At 50.2% G+C, this 26884-nt stretch overlaps 12 protein-coding genes across 12 annotated transcripts; 9 read left to right on the forward strand and 3 right to left on the reverse strand.

The window, feature by feature from the left end:
* Positions 1 to 11: 11 nt before the first annotated feature.
* N7446_002196 (uncharacterized protein) lies at positions 12 to 965 on the forward strand (the record flags this gene model as incomplete). The annotated part of the gene is made up of 3 exons (XM_058510945.1): positions 12 to 47; positions 105 to 508; positions 830 to 965. The coding sequence occupies 3 exons, from the start codon at positions 12 to 14 to the stop codon at positions 963 to 965; spliced, it is 576 nt and encodes a 191-aa protein (XP_058376481.1).
* A 3426-nt stretch (positions 966 to 4391) lies between these two features.
* Positions 4392 to 4695, forward strand: N7446_002197 (uncharacterized protein; the record flags this gene model as incomplete). Its single annotated transcript, XM_058510946.1, has 2 exons — positions 4392 to 4420; positions 4476 to 4695. 2 exons carry the CDS (start codon positions 4392 to 4394, stop codon positions 4693 to 4695), a joined length of 249 nt encoding a protein of 82 aa, XP_058376482.1.
* A 134-nt stretch (positions 4696 to 4829) lies between these two features.
* Positions 4830 to 6105, reverse strand: N7446_002198 (alpha/beta fold hydrolase; the record flags this gene model as incomplete). Its single annotated transcript, XM_058510947.1, has 2 exons — positions 4830 to 5643; positions 5699 to 6105. 2 exons carry the CDS (start codon positions 6103 to 6105, stop codon positions 4830 to 4832), a joined length of 1221 nt encoding a protein of 406 aa, XP_058376483.1.
* Positions 6106 to 8706: 2601 nt separating this feature from the next.
* Positions 8707 to 10193, forward strand: N7446_002199 (glycoside hydrolase family 7 protein; the record flags this gene model as incomplete). The annotated part of the gene is made up of 3 exons (XM_058510948.1): positions 8707 to 8922; positions 8984 to 9367; positions 9432 to 10193. 3 exons carry the CDS (start codon positions 8707 to 8709, stop codon positions 10191 to 10193), a joined length of 1362 nt encoding a protein of 453 aa, XP_058376484.1.
* Positions 10194 to 10574: 381 nt separating this feature from the next.
* Positions 10575 to 11872, forward strand: N7446_002200 (WD40 repeat domain-containing protein; the record flags this gene model as incomplete). The annotated part of the gene is made up of 3 exons (XM_058510949.1): positions 10575 to 10933; positions 11003 to 11483; positions 11507 to 11872. 3 exons carry the CDS (start codon positions 10575 to 10577, stop codon positions 11870 to 11872), a joined length of 1206 nt encoding a protein of 401 aa, XP_058376485.1.
* Positions 11873 to 13720: 1848 nt separating this feature from the next.
* N7446_002201 (2-(3-amino-3-carboxypropyl)histidine synthase subunit 1/2) lies at positions 13721 to 15424 on the forward strand (the record flags this gene model as incomplete). Its single annotated transcript, XM_058510950.1, has 1 exon — positions 13721 to 15424. One exon carries the CDS (start codon positions 13721 to 13723, stop codon positions 15422 to 15424), a length of 1704 nt encoding a protein of 567 aa, XP_058376486.1.
* Positions 15425 to 15950: 526 nt separating this feature from the next.
* Positions 15951 to 18545, forward strand: N7446_002202 (uncharacterized protein; the record flags this gene model as incomplete). Its single annotated transcript, XM_058510951.1, is given in 3 exon segments — positions 15951 to 17344; positions 17355 to 18201; positions 18216 to 18545. The coding sequence occupies 3 exon segments, from the start codon at positions 15951 to 15953 to the stop codon at positions 18543 to 18545; spliced, it is 2571 nt and encodes an 856-aa protein (XP_058376487.1).
* A 1835-nt stretch (positions 18546 to 20380) lies between these two features.
* N7446_002203 (uncharacterized protein) lies at positions 20381 to 20837 on the forward strand. Its single transcript, XM_058510952.1, has 2 exons — positions 20381 to 20667; positions 20715 to 20837. The coding sequence occupies exons 1-2, from the start codon at positions 20523 to 20525 to the stop codon at positions 20759 to 20761; spliced, it is 192 nt and encodes a 63-aa protein (XP_058376488.1). The 5' UTR covers positions 20381 to 20522; the 3' UTR covers positions 20762 to 20837.
* Positions 20838 to 20909: 72 nt separating this feature from the next.
* On the reverse strand, positions 20910 to 21433 carry N7446_002204 (uncharacterized protein; the record flags this gene model as incomplete). Its single annotated transcript, XM_058510953.1, is given in 4 exon segments — positions 20910 to 20936; positions 21039 to 21155; positions 21244 to 21397; positions 21417 to 21433. The coding sequence occupies 4 exon segments, from the start codon at positions 21431 to 21433 to the stop codon at positions 20910 to 20912; spliced, it is 315 nt and encodes a 104-aa protein (XP_058376489.1).
* A 210-nt stretch (positions 21434 to 21643) lies between these two features.
* N7446_002205 (NudC domain-containing protein) lies at positions 21644 to 22878 on the forward strand (the record flags this gene model as incomplete). Its single annotated transcript, XM_058510954.1, has 4 exons — positions 21644 to 21703; positions 21730 to 22089; positions 22199 to 22520; positions 22613 to 22878. The coding sequence occupies 4 exons, from the start codon at positions 21644 to 21646 to the stop codon at positions 22642 to 22644; spliced, it is 774 nt and encodes a 257-aa protein (XP_058376490.1). The 3' UTR covers positions 22645 to 22878.
* Positions 22879 to 23247: 369 nt separating this feature from the next.
* N7446_002206 (Zn(II)2Cys6 transcription factor domain-containing protein) lies at positions 23248 to 24801 on the forward strand (the record flags this gene model as incomplete). The annotated part of the gene is made up of 3 exons (XM_058510955.1): positions 23248 to 23442; positions 23502 to 23870; positions 23932 to 24801. 3 exons carry the CDS (start codon positions 23248 to 23250, stop codon positions 24799 to 24801), a joined length of 1434 nt encoding a protein of 477 aa, XP_058376491.1.
* Positions 24802 to 25415: 614 nt separating this feature from the next.
* Positions 25416 to 26042, reverse strand: N7446_002207 (uncharacterized protein; the record flags this gene model as incomplete). The annotated part of the gene is made up of 1 exon (XM_058510956.1): positions 25416 to 26042. One exon carries the CDS (start codon positions 26040 to 26042, stop codon positions 25416 to 25418), a length of 627 nt encoding a protein of 208 aa, XP_058376492.1.
* Between the last annotated feature and the right edge of the window lie 842 nt (positions 26043 to 26884).

The following is a 26884-nucleotide window of genomic DNA, read 5'->3' on the forward strand; positions in this document are numbered from 1 at the left end:
AGCTAAACAAGATGGCATCTCAGTTGAAAAATATTACACTTATTGGCGTTCGTTATCTTCTGAACTATCTGACGTCTCTAAATAAAAGTTAACTTTCTCTCTAGGCCAGCGGAAATATTGGCAAGATAATTCTCAAGGCCGTTGTTGCATCGCCTGACGCCAAAGTAACTGTCCTGTCATGCAGTTCGAGCGGGGCAACCTTTGTTTCTGATGTCAAACCGGATTTCTCCGAGGCTGAGCTGGAGTCCGCCTTGAGGGGTCAAGATGCTGTAACTTCAGCTGTGGCCGCCACTGGGTTTGTTGACCAGAAGAAGTTTATTGATGCTTCCATCCGCGCTGGCGTGAAGAGATTTATTCCCTCCGAGTTTTCTTCGAACACCCTTAGCGATGCTGCCATACAGTTGGTGCCTCTTTTTGAGCAGAAGAGGGTGGTCCTCGATTACATAAAGTCCAAGGAGTCGGAAGGACTCACCTGGATCGGTATCGCGACTGCACTTTTACTTGACTGGTAAGAATGCGACGCAATTATTGGTTGATATGCCTTTCTGATAGTCATTCTATAATAGGGTCTCACTACTAGAGTCCTCGACTACGACATTACGTCTCGTACTGCAACCATCTGGGACGGGGAGGGCAGGACATTTACACTCGTCAACGAGAAACAGCTGGGAGAGGCCGTAGTTTCTGTTCTGAAGCTGCCCAGGAACCTCCCAATCAATATCTTTACGTTGCCTCAGTTGAGACCTCACAGAAGGAGATACTCGGTGCTTTGGAGGAAGCCACTTCCTCCAAGTGGACGGTGACCGATACTATCACTGACTGAAATCAGCGAAGCTGTAAAAAAGCTCGGCGCTGGTGACTTCAGCGGCACTTTTACGCTGGTTCGTGGCACAAGCTATGCCAATACTCCTGGACTACGTGCCAACTACGCCAAAGATGAGAAGCTAGCGAATGGTTTGCTGTGACTAAATAAGCAAAGTGTTAAGGACAGTGTCATTCAGGTTGTTGATAAGCTCTAGAAGCTTAGGGTACAAGTGTTAATGGCCATTAGGTCATGACCGGCATAGAGAGGAATATCAGAGATTCGAATGCAAATCTGAATTGTTGTTCTGATGGAGCTAAATGTGCCAAGTATCATGGCCATCTTATTATGTCTAGAAGGTGTTCTTATAACACCAGGGGAATAAGTGGTCAGATGTGGGATTTTTGAACTAGTATTGCAAAGTTGAGATACTACATGGTTGTGGTTGGGACTGGCTTGCAATATATATCATCGGAGTTTTCTGGAAAAACCTTCTAACAACCTTGACGCAGTGGATATATAATAAAACATCGTGCCTCTTATTTCATCGTTTTCCTTGTTTATCGTATGATAAATGATCTGCTTTCGTGACTACTACCACCACATTTGTCTGCTTTTGCCTTCATGGTGTGCTGAACAAGCTCATTACGCAGTGTGAGGGGGCTGTGCTGTCATCCCTTGTCTCGTGGAAGGGAAGCTTGGGGACAATTTTGCCCGAGAATAAAAGAAAATACGCGTCGACCAAGGATTCGCATATTGCGATCCTCATGCTCCACGAAAATGGAGTAATCCTCAACGACATCATTCCAAGGCCTAGATGTACTCGTAATCCAGAACGAAGACGGAGTTGAAGATCATCAATTCCGAGATGAGACTCCCTTTACTGAAGCCAGCTCGGGGTTCATTCTACATCTGGAGGTGATCAGAGTTTGCGTCACACTAGAGTGTCCTTACGCACCGAACAAGAACCGTTCGAACGCAAATCTGGCATAAAATGCCTGTCCGGCGATTATCTAGCGCTATGCGTGGTTGATGGCTGAAATTTTAGCCATCATTTCTGTTTTTTTACTGGTCCGCCGCTCTGGTCGCGTGGCACTACTGCAGTATGGAAACGGGTTGACAGGGCAACAATATGCAAGCTGTGCCTTATGGATCTATACTGGGGTGCAAATGAAGTCAAGGTGGGTTACTTTTCAGACTAAGGCGTGCGTGATTGGTAACGGCAAACCTCCCCAAGGGATGGTCGGTGACGCCGATCACTACCCCTTCGGTGGCGCCCTTGAGACCGCGACCCCTTGGATGATTTGATTTTGGGGTCTAAAAGCTATGTTTTTGTGATAGGTACAGTCAAGGGGAGATTGGATGACCCATTGAGTTTCTGTAAGGTCCAGGGGTTAGGTTTTAATAATTCAATAATTTGAAGGATTTACTAAAGAAAAAGAAACTAGTTGGACTAGTACGAGGATCATTGCGGGGATTAGGGCACAATTCGACCTCACTCTACATATACACCAGCATTATTGCTAGCTCACCTGAGACCACCTCGGGAACGATCGGCTTCTACAAGCCTTGAAAGCCCTAAGAGCGAATGAGGGATCGACGCATATGGTGGAGATAAGGTTGTTGGAATTCCGCAGCTCGGACCAGGCGTGCCTTGCATAACAAGGGCCCACATCATTAAACATAGCTCGCTTAGCAAGACTGGAATGAGACTTTTAACACGCGTGGGAAAAGCAATCTTATTATCTGAAACAGCGGCTCCCATATGGCTTCTGTGGCTTGCGCAGGGAGCCAGGGGCCGATCTATACCGCTACAGAGATATTAATAAAAATGGCTATTAACATGCCTCGTATAGATGCACATATTTCGGTAGGGCACGCGGCACGGTCCACTGCGCTCTGCGGACCGTAATCCATACTGAGCGGAGAGGTTTCGGATGTCCAAGGGTGCTCCATCTTAATGGATGCTTAATCTCGGGGTGTAGTCTAGGGCATCCGGTAATGGTCTTAAGCCACAGGCCCAAGCTGACCTGCTCAGTCTCATAAACAAGCGCCTTTGGGGCTTGATCGCTTTGCCTTGATGAAACCAGAAGGAGAAAAGTGCCACTAAGTGGCGTCCCCGTAAATCCAGTTACTGTTTCCTTTCTGGGACTGTTGGGTATCTGGACTGATCATACTTATCCTCAACAAGGCAATCCACGTGCCCCCTTTTCAGACACGCTGCATGATAGACATTTATAGCACTCTGAAACAAGGCACTCGCGTGCTGGCGATCTTAACTTTCCTAGCGCAGGGTCCTGGCATGCTGTCGGCCGGCATTATGGCGGTGCAAAATGACCCGTAGGGCTCAAGACGTGGCTGGTATGGATCTGTCACCATCATTATGACCTTACGCCGAGTGTTCCGGCCAATCCTTGACTTGCCAAGAGATCTGCAAGGTTGATATCAAGAACGGCAAAAGAAGAGGCGCGCGTGGCCCGGGGAATGCAGCATCGTTTACGCGGTCTTGGCCTTTCGGACCTATGAGGCCCTTTGAACGTAGAGCTAAGCCCCTGGGCCAGTGCATGAAGCTCCATGTGATCGACCACGCGACATTGTTTCACCCTTGAGCTCTGTTTCAAGTCCCACGCGAGAATGCCGGACATTGCGAAGCGCAGTTACCGCCAAGATGATTGACGGTCTTCAACTTTGGATTAGTCATTTCACCATGCTCTAGGCCCTAAACGTGACGTTTTAGTCTTCTTCCGTGAAGATCATGATGTTGCCCTTGTTTGAGAATCCCGTTGGAGATCCGTTTGCAGAACGGCTAGACTTGCTTTTTACGCACCCCCTCGCTTCATTCCACGGCACATATACCAAATCTGGTTACTCCCTCACCTGAAACATGTGGTTGACCATGTGCTAAAGAAGAATGTCTTTTTTAAATTATTCACGTCGCAGGGACGAGGTCATCCTTATGCATCTAGTACCTGCCTCCTAGCCCCAGCTTCCTGCAGCTCGGCTGCAGCTCAGCCAATAGCAGCGGGCTTGTCGCCTGTTTCACATAGATGGACTGAACGGGTATGTGCGTTTGACTATGGAGATCTCGGACTTACCCACATCAGGAATTCCAGACCCACTTGCCATGGTTCATGCGGACTACATCTTGGCCTTAAACGTTGGCTCAAGGGTCGACATGCCGTCACAGCCCCATGGCAAGTGGATCTGGAGTAGATGCGAACCGAAGATCTTTCCTTCATTCCTACTTTCGTTTAGCTCGCCCGGTCCATGTGGGCCACGATGCAAGCTGCTGAAGCTCGCGTATCTGTCCGCGAAGGCATGCCGTCTCCATGCATACCCTCAGACCTGCAATGTATATATAGGAGAGCTTCTGCTCATCTATGGCCTCATTATTTCCTAAGCATCCAGCCTGCTTCAATTAAAGAAGGTCAATCTCAGTCAAAGACATACCTCAATTTCGAGAACCATACTATTACTACAACGTTCCCTTCCATTGCCGGCCCTGTTTTGTTGCCTGTCAAACTCTCAGACACCCTCAAAAGCCTGCAACGCCATCCAATCTACCAACTACCACCCCCAATCCCAAATTATGTCTATCCCAGAACCAACAACCTCAAAGTGAGTTCATTTTTGGATCTAAATAAGTAGCCAATCGACTAACAATTACCTACAGCATGATCAATGGCACCGCCACAACTACCACCGCCATTAGTAGCACAAATATCAGTCAAATCCCAGGAAACAACCGGAACAGCCTCGACCGATTCGCACGAGCACCAGCTTCCGAAGGGCCATATTTTGCGAGCGCCCGGATGGGGGAGAGATCAGCACATCTCAGCAGGCTATCAAGCCAACTCAATGCCATGGATGCAGTCTTGAATATCGGAAGATGACAAGAGAAAGGAGAAAGAAATGTATAAATTGAGCAGCATCTATGTGTATATCTATCTAGTATATGCGAAGGAGAATCAAAGAACGTCGAGAGTTATTAAACTTCAAAACCGGGGCATTCCAAATAGCTCTCAGTTCACAGTATATCGAAAATGTAACTGGCAACCTCTTCGTATTTGGTACTGGGGAACTCGTGTCCCGCCTCGTAGAACTTGAAGACGACATTTCCACCCAAGGCAGCTGTGGCGTCTGGAACAAGCTCACTCTTGACAATGATTGCATCATTGTTGCCACACAGAATGTGAACTTTGTTGTCAGAAGGTCTCTTATCTTCGCCACTGGAGACACTGTTCTGTACGGTAAGGTATTCTCCAAGGCGCGTCCATGTGTTCCATTGGCGTTGTCTCAGAATAGGGCCATGGCGCATGCTCGACATGAACGCGTGCACAAACCCTCCATGGTTATTCACCTGCCACGCCACCGCAGCAGGGACGTTAACGTGGGGGTATTCCCGAGACAGGAGTTGAATCTCAGCAGCGTTCTGTGAAGGTAACTCCTCGGTGAGCGCATCTGAGGCATTGAGCTTATGATTCTTGGGCTTGGGGGTTACTAGGGGTCCAGCCCGCAGTCGACGACCAACCAAGTACCCTAGCACATTCTCGGGCACGAAACCACGCTCGTATAGAAGGCGGCTTTGGAAACTGACTTGCGAATCACGTACCAAGCCTGCAGGAGCGAGAAGCACCAATGACGATATCAGCTGAGGGAAATAGGCAGCAAAAGCAGCGGCAATACCGCCCCCCAGGGAGTATCCTGTGAGGCAAAATTTACCAGACTCGGCGCCCGTCCAAGAAACGGGCGATGAGGCCAGAGCAAGCAGGATCTGTGTCGTGAAAAGACGGTTGTCTTGGGGAAGATCTGCGGGGCAGTCGGAATATCCTCGACCAAACCTAATTTGTTTGAATAAGCACCAATTAGAGAAAGAAAAGGGACCAAAACACATACAAGTCGAAGAGCATCACGCGGCACCCCCGGTCCACCAGCGCATGGGCCAATCCACCTAGCGCAATACACGGCGTGGTGATACCGTGCACTAAAAGCACCTTGGCACCATGTTCCGGGCCCCATTCGTATACTCGGATAGAGCCATATGGGGTCGCTACATCGCGTGCACCAGGCAGGACATCAGTTGGGAGTGGAAGTTGGCCATTTTCTGCCTCCGAAATGCCAGTCAGCAGTGTCGATCGAGGAGAGGCAAGGATAGTCGGGCGTGTCCCGCCTCCAGCGAAAAGAGATCGGGCGAAAAGACCCAGTGTAAATGAAGCACCCGTCACTGCTAGCAAGGGAATCTGTGTCTTGTGGTTCGAGAAGGACTCGGAGAGGAAATCCACCGTTTGGCTGTATAGGGCCATGGTTGCGCTGCGGGAGGTTACCCCTGGGACGACCGAGTTGGGGCAAGCGGTTGTTGCAAGCTTTTCAAGCGACAGAAAACTTCTGTTTGACCGAAAAACAAGACGAAGGAGTAAGAGGCAGCCTGAGTGAAGTAGATGGAGTGGGGTTGGAATGAGGAATGTGTTGGGGAGAGAAGGGTCCGAGGCTCGCGCGCTGACGCCATGTGCCTGATAAGATTAGATAAGAGATGAACACATAAAGTATGCGAAGTCAACACTTCACTTCTGCAGTGTTCGTGGCTTAGAGGTATGATATCAAGGAATGGGTGGAGTCTGATAAAATTATTTGCAGCTATCCCTTCGCTCAAATACATTTGGAGCAACTTGAAAGTCTCGACCACAAAAAATTTTAAACAATCTTTTTAACCGATGAAAGATATATATTTCCCAGTGGTGCAGAGGATCTTCCGACAGTAAATAATGGAATTCATTTCGCGCAAGCAAGGAAGCGCCCAATTCTGCCTAAAATAACTGTCGAGTAAAACAACTTAAACTGTCTTCAAAAGCACTTCGTCTCAACAGGAAATGATCGACGTCTCATTTCAATCGTTCACCCAACATTGCAGAATAGGCCACCAAGGGCTTCCTTGTTATTAAAGTCAATACCTCTGTCGTTTATGTACGGCTTTTCATTCCCGAGGAGATCTATCCACTTACAAAAAAAAGCCCTTCATGCCTCGTCCGGAGTACATTGATCTCCAGATAATTGGCTAGATAGCCTGGCGTTTATGTTAAGGATGAAGAATACCGTGTCAAATCTGGCCATTAGACCTGGTGGCATACGTATAAAGATGATTGGGTCTGATGCGATGTAACCATGTCCCTCGTTTTCAACCGATGTCTCCGTATGCGATATGCAGTTGATAGTGAAACTCATCGATCAGTAAATATAGTTTTGACGTTGAACTACAGAGCAAGTACCTCGACTTTGCAAGATTTAGTACTTGGCTATGTATCGAGAGTGGTTGGGTTTAATGTTCAATTGACAGGGACAGTATATCCCCGCAAACCCGTGTCAATTCGTGCCAGGTACACAAGATCTCGACGTGGGGACAAACCCAACCCTGTATTTTTCTCCACCGCTGCCCGCTAATATTATCCGGCCGAATAACCAATGTTTTGCTTTATTCAGACCTCGGGAAGTGCATATTCGCCCGCTTAGGGTCTTTGATTGCCAAGACGGTGTATATACCACCCTAAATTGACTTAGTCCTTGATACAGTGCCTCTTTTAGGCTAAAAGCGTCAGAATTTCCAAGTAGTCATCCAGGAAGATGTTTCCAGTGGTGGAACCCGGCGTGCGATTGACGGTGCTAGCCAAGACTTAGTATTTGTCCTTCAATTTACCTTCATCTTACCTTTCACTCTGGATGCTTCAAGTTGGGATACTTCACCAATAGAAATGCTATTTCTCCACAAGTCAGACCCTGATGCACTTTATCTCTTGTGCTAAGCGTTTCTTCCATTCCGACCTCGGAAATGTTCCAGAATTGCCGGCGACGTATTTGCTGGGAGTTGTAGTATATTCTACTCAGTTACCACTAACCTTCACAGTGGTGGCTACTACAGAGAGCTTAATATGTTTGATGAAAGTGTATGAACTGTTCACAATGCGAACTTTTCTTAGATGTTGCTTCGGAATACCTCTGCATTGTACCAACCAGCTAAATGCCTTCTCAATACGAGAGGAACAGATCGAAATACCCAGTAATTTCTGGGCGGTAAGCAGTCGTCCCCTCATTGAAGGATATTCTCTCCGTTCTCTCCGTTGAGCCCAATATTACCGAGGAGGGGCGTGGTTTCGGTCTGAAACGCCCTATACCCGAAGGGTCTGCAGAAATTGCCCCAGGCTTCGGCTTAACGCCTCGCAGATTAGATTGCTTGCACAAAAGGATTTTGGCGGTTTGATATGAAGTGGAGGAGCGCCATGGCGGCGACTCCAATCTAGCGGCGCTCTTGGCGACTTATCCCCACAAAAGTTGTCTCATGATGCTTTGGGGTATAGTTAAGTTTTAACACCAACACTTCCAGAAAACATTGGTTCTGAATACAATTGACCAAACGATCTATAAGGCCGTTTGACAAAGCGTTAATCCGTAGCTAGTATTTCTGAAATAGCATTCCCAAACATCAATGGATAGAACTGGATCGGGTCGATCTCCGTGTTTACAGATGTTGAAACTCTGCTTATCCACTTTCGGCCAGAGTCTTGATGAGACAGCAACAACTGTCCAGCGATGATCTTTGCCATCCTTATTCGGCGTCGGGTCCACTCCCAAATCAATACACGACCCCGGAGGTCGCCTAGTATGAAATACTGACAACAGATGTGTTAGCTCTCTCCTCTATACCAGTTCAGGTACGGTCTTACAGTCCGCCACGCCGGCCATGATATGCCGAAAGGACCCTGGTCAAGTCTTGCATGGCAATATAGCCGAGAGCAAGCCTCAGGGAAAGGGAGATATAAAGATCCCTAGACACCCCCGTGTTTCTTGTTCTTCAACTGCAGGCCAGAAAACAAATCATTGCTATATTGCAATCCATTCCCTTCTCCTTCGCAACAATGTACCAACGCGCCCTCCTTTTCTCCGCCCTGGCGGCGGCAGTCCGTGCCCAGCAGGCTGGCACATTGAAGACTGAGACTCATCCTTCTTTGACCTGGCAGAAATGCACTGCCGCTGGCAGCTGCACTGACCAGTCCGGCTCCGTTGTTATTGATGCCAACTGGCGCTGGACTCACTCCGTCGATGGCTCCACCAACTGTTACACTGGCAACGAGGTGAGATATCTGGCACCCTAATGACGTGAACATTGGAATTGAGAGGCTGACTCTGCGATAGTTCGACGCAACTCTCTGTCCTGATGATAAGACTTGCGCTACCAACTGCGCCGTCGATGGCGCCGACTACGAAGGCACGTACGGCGCGACTACCAATGGTAACGCCCTGACCTTAAAATTCGTCACTGGTGCCAATGTCGGTTCTCGCATGTTCCTGATGGAGGATGACAGCACCTACCAGATGTTCAAGCTGCTCAACCAGGAGTTCACTTTCGATGTGGACACCTCCGGTCTTCCCTGCGGACTCAACGGAGCTTTGTACTTCGTTTCCATGGATGCCGATGGTGGTATGGCCAAGTACGATGGCAACAAGGCTGGTGCCAAGTACGGAACTGGCTACTGTGATTCTCAGTGCCCTCGGGACTTGAAGTTCATCAACGGCCAGGTGAGTTTCCAAGATTAACAGAGCCAATTAGACGTACAGACAGAATGGCTGATGTGTGAACCAGGGCAACGTCGAGAGCTGGAAGCCTTCCGAGAACGATAAGAACGCCGGTGTCGGCGGCCACGGATCCTGCTGCAATGAGATGGATATCTGGGAAGCCAACAGCATTTCCACTGCCGTGACTCCTCACCCTTGCGACGCTGCCGGCCAGACCATGTGCGAGGGCGACAACTGCGGTGGAACCTACTCTTCCAGCCGCTACGCCGGCACCTGCGACCCCGACGGATGTGACTTCAACCCCTACCGCATGGGCAACGAGAGCTTCTACGGGCCCGGCAAGATCATCGACACCAAGTCCAAGATGACCGTCGTCACCCAGTTCATCACCGACGACGGCACCGACTCCGGCAGCCTGAAGGAGATCAAGCGTCTCTACGTCCAGAACGGCAAGGTCATCGCCAACTCCGCCTCCGATGTCACCGGTGTCTCCGGAAACTCCATCACCACCGACTTTTGCACTGCCCAGAAGACTGCCTTCGGCGACGAGGACATCTTCACCAAGCACGGCGGTATGTCTGGCATGAGCAAGGGCTTGGAGCAGGGCATGGTTCTCGTCATGAGCTTGTGGGATGACCACTACTCCAACATGCTCTGGTTGGATAGCAACTACCCCACCAATGCCACTGCCACTGATGCTGGTGTTGCTCGTGGCACTTGCGGTGCTGATTCTGGTGCGCCTAACGATGTTGAGTCTAACTCTGCTTCGGCTTCCGTGACATACTCAAACATCAAGGTTGGCCCCATTGGCTCCACCTACTCTTCGTAAATTCGAAAAGAGACAGGGTAAATCAGCCATGGCATGGCTATACTCGGAAAGCTCGGCTCTTCGTGCTCGTCTTGGAGCCAGGATCAGCAATTACCCCGCATGAAGATAGGTTATGGTATATATTGAGTCTGTGTCACAGTCCTTTGTATTATATTTCATATGTCTTCGTTAGGAACAGTGACAATGAAGTCTGAATTGTTGATGTCATTTGCGTAGAAAGGGCGGTGACGGATGATTCTCGGCCCGGCAGAAAAAAACGGCTAGCTCCAAGCCTTAGCTTTTGCATTCACCTCTCCTAGTTCCAATTCGTATTCATTTTGTTCCTGTGCTGAAGAGAGCCTCTCGGCCTTCTTATTTACTTCGATTTGCCGGTCTGCAGCCATGTTTGACACGGTCTGCACGCTTCCGCTCCCCTCGGACCTGTTCTCTCAGGCGATCCACCCCGAGGAACCGGTGGTCTCTGTTGGTCTTGCTTCGGGCCACGTTCAGACCTTCCGATTGCCTTTCGAGGACTCTGATGAAGATGACGATACGGTTTCGAACTCGTCTGCCCGTAATGGCAAGGGCCACATTGACACTATGTGGAAAACCAGGCGCCACAAGGGTAGCTGCCGCACCTTGGGATTCAGCACAGATGGTCAAACGCTCTATTCAGCTGGAACAGACGGCATTGTGAAGGCCGCGAAGTCGGAGACTGGTCAGGTCGAAAATAAAATTGTTATTCCTTATGAGAAGGACGGGTATGGAAGCTCTTTCCTCTTCAAATCAATGATTTGCATTCGCTAACTGTCATACTTTTTCCCATATAGGTCAGTGGATTGCCCGACTATTGTCCATGCTCTTTCTCCTCAAACCCTCCTTCTTGCCACCGATTCGAGTGCACTGCACCTCTACGATCTTCGCGTCCCGTACTCGAAGGTCTCTGCGAAGCCTGAACAGTCGCACCACCCTCACGACGACTACGTCGCCTCCTTGACTCCTCTACCCGCATCTGATACTAGTACTTCGGGTTTCAGCAAGCAGTGGGTCACCACTGGTGGCACCACTTTGGCTGTGACAGATCTCCGGAGAGGTGTCATGGTGCGCAGTGAAGATCAGGAAGAGGAATTGACCAGCTCGGTTTATATGGGTGGTCTGCCATCTAGCGGAACCAGCCGCGGTCAGAAGGTGATCGTTGGTGGCGCCAGTGGTATTATGACATTGTGGGAGAAGGGCGCGTGGGATGACCAAGATGAGCGGATCCGTGTCCACCGCGACAATGAGGGCGGTGATGCCATTGAGACTATGGCCGTCGCACCTGACTTTTGGGCAAGGGCAAGCTTGTCGCCGCAGGTCTGAGCAATGGACAAGTGAAGTTCGTGCGCATCGGACCTAACAAGGTCGTCTCCGAAGTTGTGCACGATGAGATCGAGGGTGTTGTGGGCTTGGGCTTTGATGTTGAGGGCCGCCTGGTCTCTGGTGGTGGTCAGGTTGTCAAGGTATGGCATGAGGCTGCGGACAATGCTGGCGCTGGCGCTGGGGACAAGCACATGATGGATTCGGACGACAGCGATGACGACTCAGACAGTGAGACCGAGGAGCGCCCTCAGGAACCAAAGGATCGCAAGAAGCGCAAGAAGGGCAAGGGCAAGGACATGAGTGGTGGACAGCATGTCATGGCCTTCCACGATCTGGACTAATGCCTCCCGATCTCGTTATCATTTGATACCCATTTCTGCAGAATTCATCCCGAACAGAAAAGTGTACATAGCGTCGGTGTTAGGGATTGAGCAATCGGAATAATACATATCTTTAGGAGTTGGATGCTGAGGGGGAATTATCCTTCATTGAGCCGTATCTCCGTCCACGGGCGATCTCTAAGAGCTTACTCATGCTGAACTAAGAATCAGGGATGTACGTATTTCCGCACATCATTGAGTCCGAAAACCATGCCTCGCGCATGAAATGTATGGTACTAAAAGGCCATATGAATCAGATGAGAAGATCTGCGAATTAACATGCAGTATGAGCGACAAACTACATAACAAAAAAGTGCAATGGCTCGGAGAGTCGGCAGAATGCAACTGCCGGCAGACCCCACCGCGGATGACGCTCGTTGTGGTGGGGTGTGGGACTATAAGATCCCGAGTCTCGCCCTAAAATGAGAGCACAAAATGGACGCCTTCGAGTACAATCCCAACCCCGGCCGTGTCGTCTTCGGCAGCGGCACATTGCAGAAACTCCCTGATGAGATTGCCCGCCTGCAGGTGAAGGCCCCGCTAGTGCTGTCGACGCCCTATCAGCTCAGCCAGGCGGAAACCGTCAAGGATGTGCTTAAAGGTCAAGTCGCTGGCATCTTCAGCGAGGCCACCATGCACACGCCTACGAATATCACTGACAAGGCTCTCGAATATGCTAAGGCGCAAGGAGCCGACTCGGTCATCTCCATTGGAGGTGGAAGTACCATCGGCCTTGGAAAGGCGATTAGCATTCGTACTGGGCTGCCACATATCTGCATTCCGACTACTTACGCCGGTAGTGAAATGACACCCATCTTGGGTGAAACTGCCGATGGGTTGAAGAAGACTCGTTCTGATCCTAAGATCCTGCCCGGGACTGTCATTTATGATGTTGATTTGACGATGACCCTGCCGGCGGCTATGAGTGCCACCAGTGGTGTCAATGCTATCGCCCATGCTGGTAAATACTCACAGACTCATATGGAGCCCCGAGAAGATAAGTCTAATGCATTTCGACAGTCGAGGCTCTCTACGCACGCAACACCAACCCAATCATCACCATGATGGCACTGGAAGGAACACGAGCTCTAGCATCCTCCCTCCCAGAGATTGTCGAGAACCCATCCTCGCAGTCCGCCCGATCCAAGGCTCTATACGGCGCCTGGCTCTGCGGAACATGCCTGGGCAGTGTTGGCATGTCCATCCACCACAAGCTATGCCACACCCTCGGCGGCAGCTTCAATCTCCCTCATGCTGAAACCCACACCGCTGTTCTGCCGCATGCTATCTCATACAATGCACCTAGCATTCCTGAGGCTATGAAGCAGCTCGCCGACGCTCTGCCGGACAGCAATGGTGACGCTATACACGGCCTGAATGTGCTCCTGACTAAGCTTAAGGTTAAGCGCGGCGTGAAGGACTTCGGAATGAAGGAGGAGGATATTGATAAGGCAGCGGATATTGCCCTTTCCAATGCTTATTGGAATCCTCGTCCGATTGAACATGCGCCTATTCGGGAATTGCTTCGCAGAGTCTGGGCGGGTGAGCCGGCTCGGGCTGATCTGTAGATATACTACGATTTGAATAGCGAAATGAGAAATGTGTAAATTCCTGAAAGCTTCAGACTTATTCAATTGTTTTTGAATACTAAACAACATGTTAAAGGTTTCTGGCGCAACTTATGATCTGCCAATGGGCGTTTTTGTATTTTTGTTATCGATAGCGGGGTGAAGTGGGGGAAATCTTTTTCTCTCCAAAATTTTTGGCTTCCTATATTCCCGCAACATCAGACCACCCGAACCCTCCAAAATGGGCTCTGAAATGGAGACAGCGCCTGTGCTGTCGACTCCTGACGACCGCATTCTCGAAGAAACGAAGCCGGTAGTCTCGCGAGACTCTACAACTCGAGCGTCGGACGACGAACTTTCTATTACCTACGATATCGAGCGCACATTGAAGGAGATCCGACAAGCGCGGTATAAGCGCATCGCTCTTCAATTTCCTGATGACATGCTTCCTGATGCCCCGCGGGTATTCCAACTACTCAGCAGGGGCCTGGAGCGCGAGGAAGTGACCAACACCAACGGCGCCGAGCCCTCGAACCAGACCGAAGCCAGCAATGCTGACGACCTGTCTCACTCGGTATCTCAGCTACGGATGGAGGAAGATAAGACAGGAAAGATTGCACCTCGGTTGACCATTTTGGCCGATACATCATATGGAACTTGCTGTGTCGACGAGGTGGCCGCAGAGCATGTGGACGCAGATGTGGTCGTGCACTACGGAAGGTCATGCTTATCGCCCACTGCGCGGCTGCCTGTCATCTACGTCTTCACGCATAAAGCTCTACCCCTGGAGCCTGTAGTGCGAGCATTCAAAGCGACATATCCCGACCCAACGACGAAGGTAGTCATCGCAGCTGATGTCACCTATGCGGACCACGTTCAAACGGTATATACTCGCCTGGTGGAAGAGGGATACGGAAATCTATATGCAACCGAGGTTGTTCATGAGCCTTCATCGGTTATTCCCAATCGCACTGTCCCCGAGTCAGTCCGAGAGTCGCCTGAGGCTCTGGCTGACTGGCAGCTGTTCCACATCTCTGATCCGCCAACGGCTCTCATGATGACACTTGCGTCTCGAGTTGCCGCGATTCATATCTACCCCACGGACAACTTGGGTAGTGAGAATGTTAAGCCATTGCCTGCGTCTACTGCTGCAGCTCTGCGACGGCGCTATGCCACTCTGACCTCGTTGACCACGGTGCCAATTTGGGGTATCCTCATCAACACTCTCAGTGTCAAGAACTACTTGCATATTGTGGAGCACGTTAAAGAGCGCATCGACAAAGCAGGCAAGAAGAGCTACATGTTTGTGGTTGGCAAATTGAATGCTGCCAAGGTAGCCAATTTCAGTGAAATTGGTGGCTGGGTAGTGATTGGCTGCTGGGAAAGCTCGCTGGTGGACAGCAAGGATTTCTGGAAGCCAGTCATTACTCCATTCGAGCTAGAACTGGCTTTGAAAGACGACGCGGATCGCGTGTGGACAGGCGCGTGGCAGAGTGACTTCCAGGCGGTCCTTGACCAACCAGCTCAGGAGGCCAGTGGAGACAGCAAGGAGATATCCAATGGTGCCATGTCTGAAGAAGATGACATGTCAGAACCCGAATCGGCGCCGCCCGAATTTGACCTGCGCACCGGACGATACGTCTCACATTCCCGTCCGATGCGGGATCCCGCGCCCCGCGCTTCCCAGCTTGATGGATCATCTACCAGTGGGCCATCCGCTGCTAGGGCGCTGGCCCGACGGGCTAAAGGCGACTTAGCCATGATCGGCGGCGCCGTATCACCCGGTGCAGAGTACCTGCGATCGCAGCGGACATGGAAGGGCCTGGGCAGTGACTTTGACATCCGATATGATGAGGAAGATGAGGATGATAGCACCCTGGTCAAGGAAGGGCGCAAGGGCATTGCCAGGGGCTACACTGTAGGCGATGCGACCAACAAACATTAGGACACACTAGCATGACCATTTGCAATAGACGCAGCGATCAATGCATTTCTATATAATATCTGAAGTCTCGAAATCCGGGGCTCAATATCACATGACGTTGTTGACGGGCGCATCCGGACATCGTTGCTGCTTCTGGCCCTTTTCTCTCTCTCTTTAGTTCCTCTCGGTAATTCTTTGTGCTCTCTGCTTTGCTTTTTGTATCTCTTTCTAGTGTTTCCCTGGCGGGCGATCTCGTATCTCTTCGCTCTTTTCGTACCCCTCCCTCTCTCCCCTTTCAAATACCGTCAATTCGGCAGCCCTTGCGACGCCCGTCTTAGCAATTATCGACACTCTACCTTTGATGGCCTTGCATGGTGGCTTACCTCTGGGTGTGGTAGCCCCCTCGTTCATATCTTCAAGTCGTCTTACCATGCGCTGCGTCTCTACCCGCCGAGCTCGCGACCTCGCGTCATCACAGTTTTCGACCTAAGCGCCGGCGTTTTTAGTTCATCACAAAGGATCGGTGGTCAACCACGACCTTTACACCATGGCTCAGGAGGGGGTTGCTGGTGGAAATTCAGCGGCGATGAGTGCAATGCTGGGAGATGCCCTGGATTGCCCTGAAGAGCGGATGCTTTCGATCTTTGAGCGTGTGATCACTACGAATGCTCCCATCTTTGAGTCTCTACTGCTACAAATCCCGACCGATACTATCATCAAACTATACCACACGTCTCAGTACCTTCGTACCTTTCTTCGATCATATCCGACCGCATGGAAATCGCTCTCGTTTCGCCTGCCCTTTCCCCCGGGAACTTTACCGAGCCCTCAGACCACCGACCCAAATATTGCAGATGCAGAGATCCCGCGTCAATCTCGACCTTATGCCCTAGACATGTTCCTGATGAATGTGGTGATTCCATTCAGTGGGTGTTTGAAGAGCCTGGAACTGGACAACACGGCGATATCGGGGGAGAATCTCACATCCACGGTGCTGCATTCGCGTCGGGAGACGCTGGAACACCTTTCCGTCCGAGGTTGCAAGAACGTATCCCTCAAATATCACATAGTGCCGTTCCTCACTATGTTTGCTCTGCAACGTGACATGGATATGGAGAACACATCCGGTACTCATTCCCCTGGGATGAAACGACTTGCCCTCAAGAGTCTCTACGCTTACCGGTGCCGCCACCACCGCAGGAGACCGTACCTTTCTTCTTCGCTGATGCGGAAGGATGCAGATGCCGAATCGACACATGAGCTTGTTAACATCTGCCACAAGCTAGGAATCTGGACAGATACTGCCTGGTGCACCACGCCAGCCGGGAGGTGCGCTCGTAGAGCCGGTTATGTCAAATCGAGATTCCCGCATGGAGCAGGATCACCAGAAGTTTGGGTGGTCTTTGATCGACTCTGGAGATCTAAGAACTGGATCGGTCCTATCGAACTTGAGGACCCTGGACCACGCGTGCTTGACGGTAAGCTATGGGAGAACTGTGACACTGGATGTTTCGGCGAGGCATTAGGGACTGGCGAGGGCATTGACTGGGGCGAAGGCAAAATGACTCCGACTCACCTGCGTCAAAGTCATACAAAATTTGTCCGTGGCATTCGCTGTGACGGTTGTCTCGAGGACATTTCAGAGCGGTGTGAGCATTGCAGCGTCTTGATGCACTGTGTCGGGTGCCGTAAGACACTCTGTGCGAGCTGTGCCTATGAACGCCCGTATCTTCACAGGACCATTCCATCTCCCTCGTCCGAAGGCAATCCGAGCGTCACGCCCTCCTTCTGGTGGGCCCCTGGCGCCACACACTCTCCGGGGTCAATGCAGGATCCTGTGGATTATCTGACGGACCCCAATTTACCCGCGACTTCAATGTCAGACACGACACCTATCCTGAATTTTCACTGGTGCTGCACCAAGCCGGATCTCTGGGGGAGGTGGCATCAGTATCGGACCTCGCAATCGTGAAGTGGACCAGGTCCGAGCAGTACCTTTGCCCCGAAATCAAGGTTGGGAGGATCTGGAGTACACGGTCAGCGAATGGAGCAAGTCCTTTCCCAAGTATGCATATGGTGATCCGAGCAAGCCGGACTACTCACTCGAGGCGGGACATCTGGCGATGATGAAATGGTTGCTTGGACCGCCTAATCGGCAAGTCTCACCATGTCCGCGCAACTTGTGCCAGGGATGTTATGATTCCCCGCAGTGGAAGGTCCACTGCAAGAGCTGCTCCAAGCCACTCTGCATTGAGCATGACCTCCGTGGACTACGCCTTCGGATCTGCGGTTACCGTGACCTCGAAACGGAGAAGCAGACTATTCAGAGTCGATTTGCGGTGAATATTCCGCAATCTTCTAACCCGGATGAGCTTTCCGGGTACGACCTCCCATTTCGAAGCCAGCGGCTTCTCGATTCAGCAACTAAAGGCTTCATTGACAATCCACAATCAGATAACCTGGAGGAGCAAACCCCGATTCCCATGTCGGTGATCAATCGGCTCATGCATCCTTCTTCTCAACTCAACCATCTCGCTCCTTCTCTGTCCCGACGTCTAATCACTCCTCCCCACCATCATCCTCATCCTCGATCTACTTTGATTCGCCCATCGAGACTCCGAAATGGCAAGGTTGTCAATCCTTCTTCTGTCCCCCGGCTGATCCCATCACTGGTATCAGGGATGTCAGAGGCGGCATCCGGGATCAGCGCCCAAGGTGTCCCAGCTACCTCCGAGAATGCACGGGCTGCAAGGTGTATGTATGTGCGGACTGCATCTATGCCTACCCGCCCTGCAAATGTTCGTATTGCGAGGAGCACTACTTGTGTCCCAATTGCATGAGAGATGGCCCTCGTGATAACAGCTGCCGTCGCCGCCGAGAGGAAAATGCGCGGTGCGAGCGGAAGTGGAAAAAGGACATGCAGGTGCTGGAAAGCATCCTGGAGCTGAAGGTGGCTAATGAGCTGGCGGAGTTCGCTGGCGAGTTCTTTGGCCTCGTCGAGCAGCGCGATAGTTTACCCTCGGGGATCAGCTACGATGACCAGATCAGCGATCTCTATGAAGGCGACGTTGCAGCAGCGGAAGTATCCGCCTCGTACTTTGAGCCTGATGACATTGACTGGTTCCTTCAAGACTCATATTAGCCGGTATCCCGGCTCACCGTCTTCTATCATTACTCTCGTGACTTTCATACTCTCTCTTTTTTTTTCTTTTTTCCAGTTTCTTCAGCGATCTCATATCACGGCGTCATGAGGGAAATCATTTACTTGTCCGATTTACGGGATCTAAGCGATCTACTGGGGTCAATACCATGGTGTTCCAACTCGACGTAACAACGGGATGATCAACACATCCATCTCTTTGCTGCCCCTTGACCCCTCTTTCTAACCGGACTGAGGCTGCAGACGGGGCACCGGAATTGCACTATTCTGCAGTGACTCCGAACTGCTAACGGCACTGACGACATAGCTGGCAAAGGATGCAGGCACCGCGCCAGACTTTACGACATGTTTCTCTGTTATTTCTTAAATCTTTCTATCTGTTATAGTGCTGGGCTGGATGACCCAATATGTGAGGGGGACACGATGGCGCAAAGATTACTGCTATGGAGGGCAATGTCCGCGTTGTCCATGTAGCGACATGCCCTAAATAATCAACTATCGTTACCGTTTGCTTCTGTTCCCGACTATAACCAATAACGGTTCGTCCATCCGGTCCTTTTGACCCCTGGACATTGTATAATAACGCCACACCCCGAGCAAAAGTACTCAACGAACTATAATAACCAGTAATAACACACCACATGCATTGCCATACCCAAGCCAACGGGCCAATACAAGCAATCCCCATATATGATCAGATCGACCGTCAGACACCTGTGCAAAACGGAGATAAAACAAACCCCCGATCAAATAGGAACCCCCTCAAATCAGACGATATACCTAATCTAGTGCGTGAAGAAAAGCCCCGAGCACAACAACACCTGGCGTTGGGGGAGTCATCATCTGATGCGACGTTACGCAAAGCCCGTAGGTATGTGTCGGACCGCAGATGGACAGACGATGCGGTCAAAGGACAGCGGCTATGGCTCCCTGGAGTAAACTTAGTGCATGCAAACCACGTGGGAGTGCATGCAACGTCTGCAGCGGTTTCGTCAATTTGCGGTATACACACCCGGCAAATTCCCTTATCGGCGGTGAATACTTGTACGTTGTTTGGGCCAATAAGGCCATGGGCAGCGTTGGGCTTTGGAGCGGTCTGTGTGTATGTGTTTTGATCTTGGGTTGAAATAACCCAAGGTAGACACAGAGCCCTGGGTATGGCACAGAGCGGCTCAGCTGTAGGGGGTTAGGTCTAACAACCACTATTTAACACTTAAGATAGACACATACTATACATATATGTGCTCCATAACTATACATGTGTAGTCCCACAGATCGTAAATAGAAGTATCAACTCCGGGTGGATCGGTCGATCACTCGCAACTCTACCCGGTTCCCCGGTGCCCCTTTTTTATCTTTTTGATGTATGTATCTACTTCCCGGTTCCCCCTAGATGCCAGACCCATATATCTAGATCGGCTGGCGCGGATGCAACTCCTAAGTCCCCCGACTGGGCGCGGGCTATCCTCGGAAGGACCACTGGAAGTCATCCTATTAGTCCGGAGGGCAACATTTGGAATGTGGATGGAGTCCAGGGAATTTAACAAGTACTGTACGCTAGGTCCCGTCTGACATCATGTCCAAAGTTTTAAAGGACACAAACCAGAAGGGCTCATACTCCAATCAGAAGCCTTGGATGTGTGAATGGTCCTTTACCAGTCCTGGGGTTAAGCGGACCGACGTCCCGTTTCAGTTCAGGCCCCAATCTAGGGAGATGTCGGTGAACAGCTTTTCCCTGATCTTTCTAGACGCGTGATCGGTCTATTTCCGAATCAAATGTTCGGTTTTCTCCTTTTTTTTTTTTTTTTTTATTTTCCCTTCTTTCTTTTGGGCTTCCTTGTTTTTCGATTTCTATTCCTTGAGTTATATAAAGGCTTTGTCGGGGGATCAGATCTAAATCATTTGAACTTTAACTGAGAATCACTCCTACAGATCTTGCAAACGCTTCATTTATACATCATGGACAAGCCAAAGAACAACCAGGAAACACAAACCCAAGGCAGTCAAGAGAAGAAGGGACCTCAACTTCGAAGTGTTGAGGAATATCAGAAATACTGGGATCAACTCCTCCAAAATACAGCGGATCAGATCCAGAAGATCCGAGGTGAGTCTATAACTGACATATGCAGATATAACCACTGACAACTATAGACAAGGAACAAGCAGCAGAGCGTTCAACCCGAGACTCGCACCAATGATCGCGTCATATTCCACCTATGCAAGCCGAGGAGTTATTGGGAAGTGAGATTTTGTTTTTTTCTGTTTTATACATTTATCGCATTTTAGCTGGAGAGCTGGAGAGCATGAGATATACGAGGTTAGAGGATGTTTTGTTTTGGGAGTTGATCATAGCCCATCGTCGTTCGCTGTTGCCTTTGTTTTGTTGGCCATACGTTGCATATGCATGAGAATACCCAATCACACTATCAGTCGTCAGACTATTCCATCTTTGTTCAAAGCAAGGAGCGAACTTACTCTGAACAGAGCCTCGAGTGGGGGTTGGGGGTACTTGCCATGACTCATGTTGCCCTGATTTGACGTAGGCTTCTTTCCATCTACAAATGTATGCGAGCAGACATCTCCACCAGTGATCTTTGAGTCTATGCATGTCATGGCTGCAGACCAAGGTGGTCAAACCCTGTCAGTATACCCAAACAGGCAGGAGATCAGCCCTACTGACACTGCCCAGGACATGCCACTGGACATCATGGCCCACAATGCTGTCTTCCTGCTGAGCGGTGTGCTTGTCGCCTGGCTGCTCTCCAGCATCCTTTTCCGGCTGGGACAGCTGCGCCCCCGTTCCCGTCTTATTACGTCGTGGTCTTTCGTCATTCCTTTAGCCAGCTGGTATACTTCATCACCGTGGCCATGATGCGGTTCTGGAGAAACGACATCGACTGTTTCTGTATATATTCAATATCTGCTTGTCTACCCCTCTAACCTTCTCATAGTGGACTTCTTAAATAACTACTTGGGGATCTGAGTGTACGACGTCACTCTAGAGACCCTGGTCCCCCCCGAACAGCTGGCTGAAACTCCCGCGCTCTTAAACATTTATGCCTAATCCAATGTTTCAAAGTATGCAGCCCAATGCATGGATCATGAAAACGCAAGCCCATCGCGCCTTGATAAATAGTAAGGTGTAAGCGATTAATGGCGGCAAAAGCGCCAACGGCCAAGTGGAGGTCTCCACACCACATCCCACTCCGAGCTTTCGAGCCAACACTTCGCCTTCACCGTCTACAATCCCACTCTCCCCCTTACCGACACTTCTCTGACGTGCCATGTCCGATCCCGACCACAACCCCCCCCCGTGGAGCTGGCGGAACGTGAGAGCGAAAACCAAGAGCGCAAGGCCCGCGAAGATGCGGAACAGGCTCAGCTCCCCTACAAGTGGACACAGACAATTCGCGATGTGGATGTGACGGCACCCATCCCTGCCAACCTCAAGGGCCGCGACATGGATGTGGTATTGACCAAGAATAAAATCCGGGTTGCGATCAAGGGTCAAGAGCCCCTCATCGAGGTACGGCTTGCCGATTAACCAGTCACCCGGGAAATCGGTGACACCAAGTGGGATATGGGCCCCCGATAAACGAGCGTCCGCTGATTTTATTTCTCCTTTCGTGTTTTAGGGCGACTTCCCCCACGCTATCCTCGTCGACGAATCCTCTTGGACTCTTGAGACCACCCCCACCCCGCCCGGCAAGGAAATCAATGTTCACCTTGATAAGGTTAACAAGGTTGAGTGGTGGCCTCATGTTGTTACTACTGCGCCTAAGATTGATGTGACCAAGATCACGCCGGAGAATTCTAGTCTGAGTGATTTGGATGGCGAGACTCGTGCTATGGTTGAGAAGATGATGTATGATCAGCGGCAGAAGGAGATGGGCGGTCCCAGTAGCGATGAGCAGAAGAAGATGGAGCTGTTGAAGAAATTCCAGGCTGAGCATCCCGGTAGGTTCTTATCTTGTTCATTTCTTGTTTTTTGTGATGCTTTGAGGCTTGTGCACTGTTGCTCTTGGTTCCTTGCTAACTTGCTACCACAGAGATGGATTTCTCCAACGCGAAGATGGGCTAAATCATTCCTAAACCCCGTTTCATTCTCGTTATCTACGCATAGACGATCAATGTATGAAGTATGAGCTATGTCCATCGGTGATCGGTGAACGGTGATCGATATTATTCAATGAATGACGAATTGCATGGCGTTTGTCAACGTCAACTTTCATGTATCTGTACTTCCATCTCTCTTATGCTTGACCATAGGCCAATGTATTATATCTAGATTTCTGATCTCCTTGTTCTTTCTGATTTCTTTGTTCTGATCTGCCAAGCAACAAATACGAGAATTACCCGATTAGGAATAGCGCGTGAGATCGGAGACGATGTCGATCATCTTTCCCTTCGCCTCCGCCACCATTTCTTCACTCTCGATTTGGCCAAAGAAAAAAGGAGTCGGATTAAACTCACAAGGCGCAGCTCGGCACCGCTGAGCCTCATCCCTCATGCACTGCCTTCAACTGGGATGCCACAATCCAAGTTGCAGAGCGCAATATCGTCGATGCCTTGAAACTCCCCAACCCGCCTTGCCAGTATTTTATTCAACAAGCACCCATTTATTCTCTGTGACAAAACTATTATAAGAACTCCCCTTAGTCTGCATCTTCTCCACGCAAGAGACATGATCCATCAGAAAGATCAGACTCTGACCGGAAGTAAGCCCATGGAGGGGCAGAGAATGGTCTTCCGGGTTCCGAACTACAAATCAAACAATGCCCTAACGCATGGATCTTCGACCGAACAAGTCTATCATTCCCGACGAGCACATCGCAAATCCCGTTCGGGCTGCGCGAACTGTAAACAGCGAAGAGTCAAGGTATCTCACGACCACCTCAGCCCTTAAGATGAGCACTATATTGACAACAACTTGTTCAGTGCGACGAAGCCAAGCCCCAGTGCCTTCGATGCCAGAAACATGATGTCGAATGTGACTATTCCACCAAGCCTGTAAAACTAAAAGGCAACAACATTGTAGCCCAATTCATCGAAACAAACCCTGAGTTGATCTCACTCGACTCCTTGGCTTCATCAATGTCCCTAATGATGGTATCCGAGAAATTAAACGAGCTATTACGACCACCTCCAGGCAGTGGCGCCAAAATACCATCCTTTCTCACAGATGCTTCAGCAACGAGTCGCACGATAGAGGCCCTCCACCACTTCCACAAAGGCCCAGCATTCTCGACCGAAAGCCAAAAGACATTACGCATAGTAATGGGGAAAATGGTCCAACTAGCTTTCGAAGTAAGCCCCCATTCCCATCCTATCCACCATATCCCATCACGTCCTAACAAACCAAACCCAGACCCCCTTCCTCATGCACGCCATAATAGGAGCAGCAACAACGCACCTCTGCACACTCCTTCCAAACAACAAAGCCTACCGCTTAGCGGAAGCCTACCATTGGCAACAAACAGTAAAGCAATACTCACAAGAAGTCTCAACAAGCATAACGTCCCAAAACATGGACAAACTCTACTCAGCCTGCATGATGGTCTCAATGCACTCCTTCCACCAAGAAACCTTCTCCCCACGCTCCTCCTTCGTCTTCTCGCCCGACCCAACAGCCCTAACATGGCTCCGCCTTCAGGGCGGACTCCGCTACCTCCTCGAGCGAACACACCCCTGGTTACCGCAGAGTATGTGGTTCGCGACATTTATGGAATCGCGAGATCCAGCCTTCAATTTCGACGATGAGCGGGCTGGAAGGGTCGGTGTTGATTCCGATTTGGCCGATTTGTGTGGTATCACTGAGGACTCTACTGTTTGTAATACGCCTTATTTGTGGCCGTTACGAATTTTGACCCGGATTCTGGGACTTGAGCGGTGCTCGGATAGTTTTAATAAGTACACTACTTGGATGGGGAGGCTTGAGGGGCCTTTTTATGAGTGCTTGCTTAGGAAGGAGGTTCCTGCGCTTGTTTTGCTTGCTTGGTGGTTGGGGCTTATGTGTTTTGTTGAGGAGTGGTGGGTTAAGACGAGGGTTCGTTCCGAGTGTACTGCTATTTGTATGTTTCTTGAGGGGAGTTGTGATTTGCTTGTTTTGAGATTGTTGGAGTTTCCGGCTTCTTGTTGTGGGTATACATTGAAGCATCAGCGGGAGGGAAATTTGTTTGAGACCGCCGATGAGCTTGTTCTGTTTGACACAACTGGCCTGGAGGATGTGATTATATAGGTGTTTTGGGATGTGGCTTGATTGATACCCTTCTTACTTCTGATTCCCCTGCATGTCTATATCGATGGTCTATTTAGAATTGACAGGATTTTATTGCTATTTCTTATGGTTTCTGACCACATCGATGGACTTCTGATGAGACATATGAAGTTATATTCACGTCTAGTAGTTGTAGCACTATGTATGTGTTAGGCTGCGAGCCTGCCCACGTCCGAGGTTGTTCTCGGTGGCAAGTGCACCGATACACCGATACACCACATCCATGAGAAGTATCATGAATGTGCGGTTCATGTGAAAGCCAGTATTATTAATATCCAAGATCCAAACAAAAGACCCCCAAAGCACCATCTTTCGTACCAAAATCCAATCATGTCATAAACATTCGATCAATCGATCGTCGTCGCGTCGTATGCAGTGAAAAACAGACAAGAAAACTGCAAAAAGGAATGCAGAAACAGCTAACAATGATGCCAGAAATAAAAAGCAAAGGTCCAGGATAGACGATTCCAGATCGTCTTTGCCGAAATACCGGCATGGAAGTATTAAACAGATAGCTCATAAGTGAAGACAAATAGCGAGGAATGTGCATGTCATACTATCCAGCCAAGGCTGAATCACCGACTCTCCCAAGAGACCCGGCGATGACGACGAATAGACCGATCATCGTCCTCGGAATAGGCAGGTCCAGTCCGCGAACCATTAACACGCGCCATAGGCGGCGGGTTAACAATGACAGCCATAGCCGAGGAGATCGAGATTGATCGGGACCGACTTAGCATCACCGAATGACGAGGCGAGTACGGCGGCGGTGGAGTTTCCCTCGTTGCAGTGGATGTATTCCCATAGCTGCTAGGGTAGGAAATAGCAGAAGAAGCATCAGAAGTGACTTCCTCGTCGTAGAGATTGCGGCTCTTCTCCTCCTGGGGATACCCCTGGGACTCAGAGGAGACGGAAGGATCACGCATGTGGGCTTCCAGCGTCTTCTCGTGGAGACTGATCGGACGGGCTGTGTACTGCGGCAGCGGGACCACGCTAGAATAGCCCCCATCCTCCGAGTCATCCGAGGGTCCGTGCCCATTGCGCCCGGGTGAGGGTGAGGGGAGGATGAATTGTCCGTCGCGGTTGAGTGTGAAGTGGCCTGTTTGGATGCCGCTGTTGGGTCTTTGGATCATTGTTTCTGGGGTTGAACAGGGTTTCTCCTCGCGGGAGAAGCATCCGCAGAGCACGGAGAGGAATGACATGGCGGAATGAGCTGTGGTTAAATTGGCACTGTCAAAGCCAGATTTTGGGTTTGTTGTAATGAGAGGAAGTCGTCCCTTGAGTCACTGTCACAATACAAGACCCTCTGCACGGGGACTATTGCATGAACACCCTCAGTTGAGCCTCAACTGATGGTAGATTAAACCCCGCTCGCGTCGATAAGCCCCAGACCTGAAACGACGAGCAGGTATACTGAAGAGCAGATCCAAAACTAAAGCGACATGCTCATACAGAGGAGAAAGAAAAGAATACGAGCCTGAGAAAGAGGAGAGGTGAAAGAGAGGACAGCTTGGAGCTGACTTGGAGGCCGCAGGCATCCAGATTCCCCGGATCTCTGATTGGCTCGGTGCTGATAAGATGGGCAAGTACCGATACATCAATCCCCACCATCTATCCGTAGATAGCCAGGTAGAGGTACGTAGCTCTATTTATGGTTGATTTATAAAGCGCAACAATGCCTGGGTTATCTGATGGTAGAGGTACACATGTTTTGCGGGGAGCATAATTGGATTCAATTCGTTGTTCTCGTGCATATAGGGTTTTGGGATAAGTTTCATGGAGCCCACGGTGTCGCCTGTAACCAAAGCGTCTGGCATAGTTGTTGTCTCCGTTACCATTGTGCACGAGCCAGCCTTACTACAGCCTAGTAGTTAGTTACGTGTACATCCAGGAACAAAGTCCGTTGAGGCTTCACTCTTTGTTGATAAGATAGTTACCAGTAAAACGGGATATAAACAAGGCGGTGTGCCTCGCTACCCTGTTATTGGCCAATAGGAGACAAGGGGCGAAGGCGGTAAACTCAAGTGGAGGATAAACAGTCATG

Source organism: Penicillium canescens, assembly GCF_028828765.1.
Source record: "Penicillium canescens strain IBT 15451 chromosome Unknown utg000002l_segment0_segment0, whole genome shotgun sequence".
Taxonomy (NCBI): domain Eukaryota; kingdom Fungi; phylum Ascomycota; class Eurotiomycetes; order Eurotiales; family Aspergillaceae; genus Penicillium; species Penicillium canescens.

Excerpts from the sequence above, each read along its gene's own strand:
- N7446_002203 (XM_058510952.1), top strand. The coding sequence starts at position 20,523 with ATGGACAAGCCAAAGAACAACCAGGAAACACAAACCCAAGGCAGTCAA. Across the intron at positions 20,668-20,714 it reads TCAGATCCAGAAGATCCGAG|ACAAGGAACAAGCAGCAGAG; the intron begins GTGAGTCTATAA and ends TGACAACTATAG.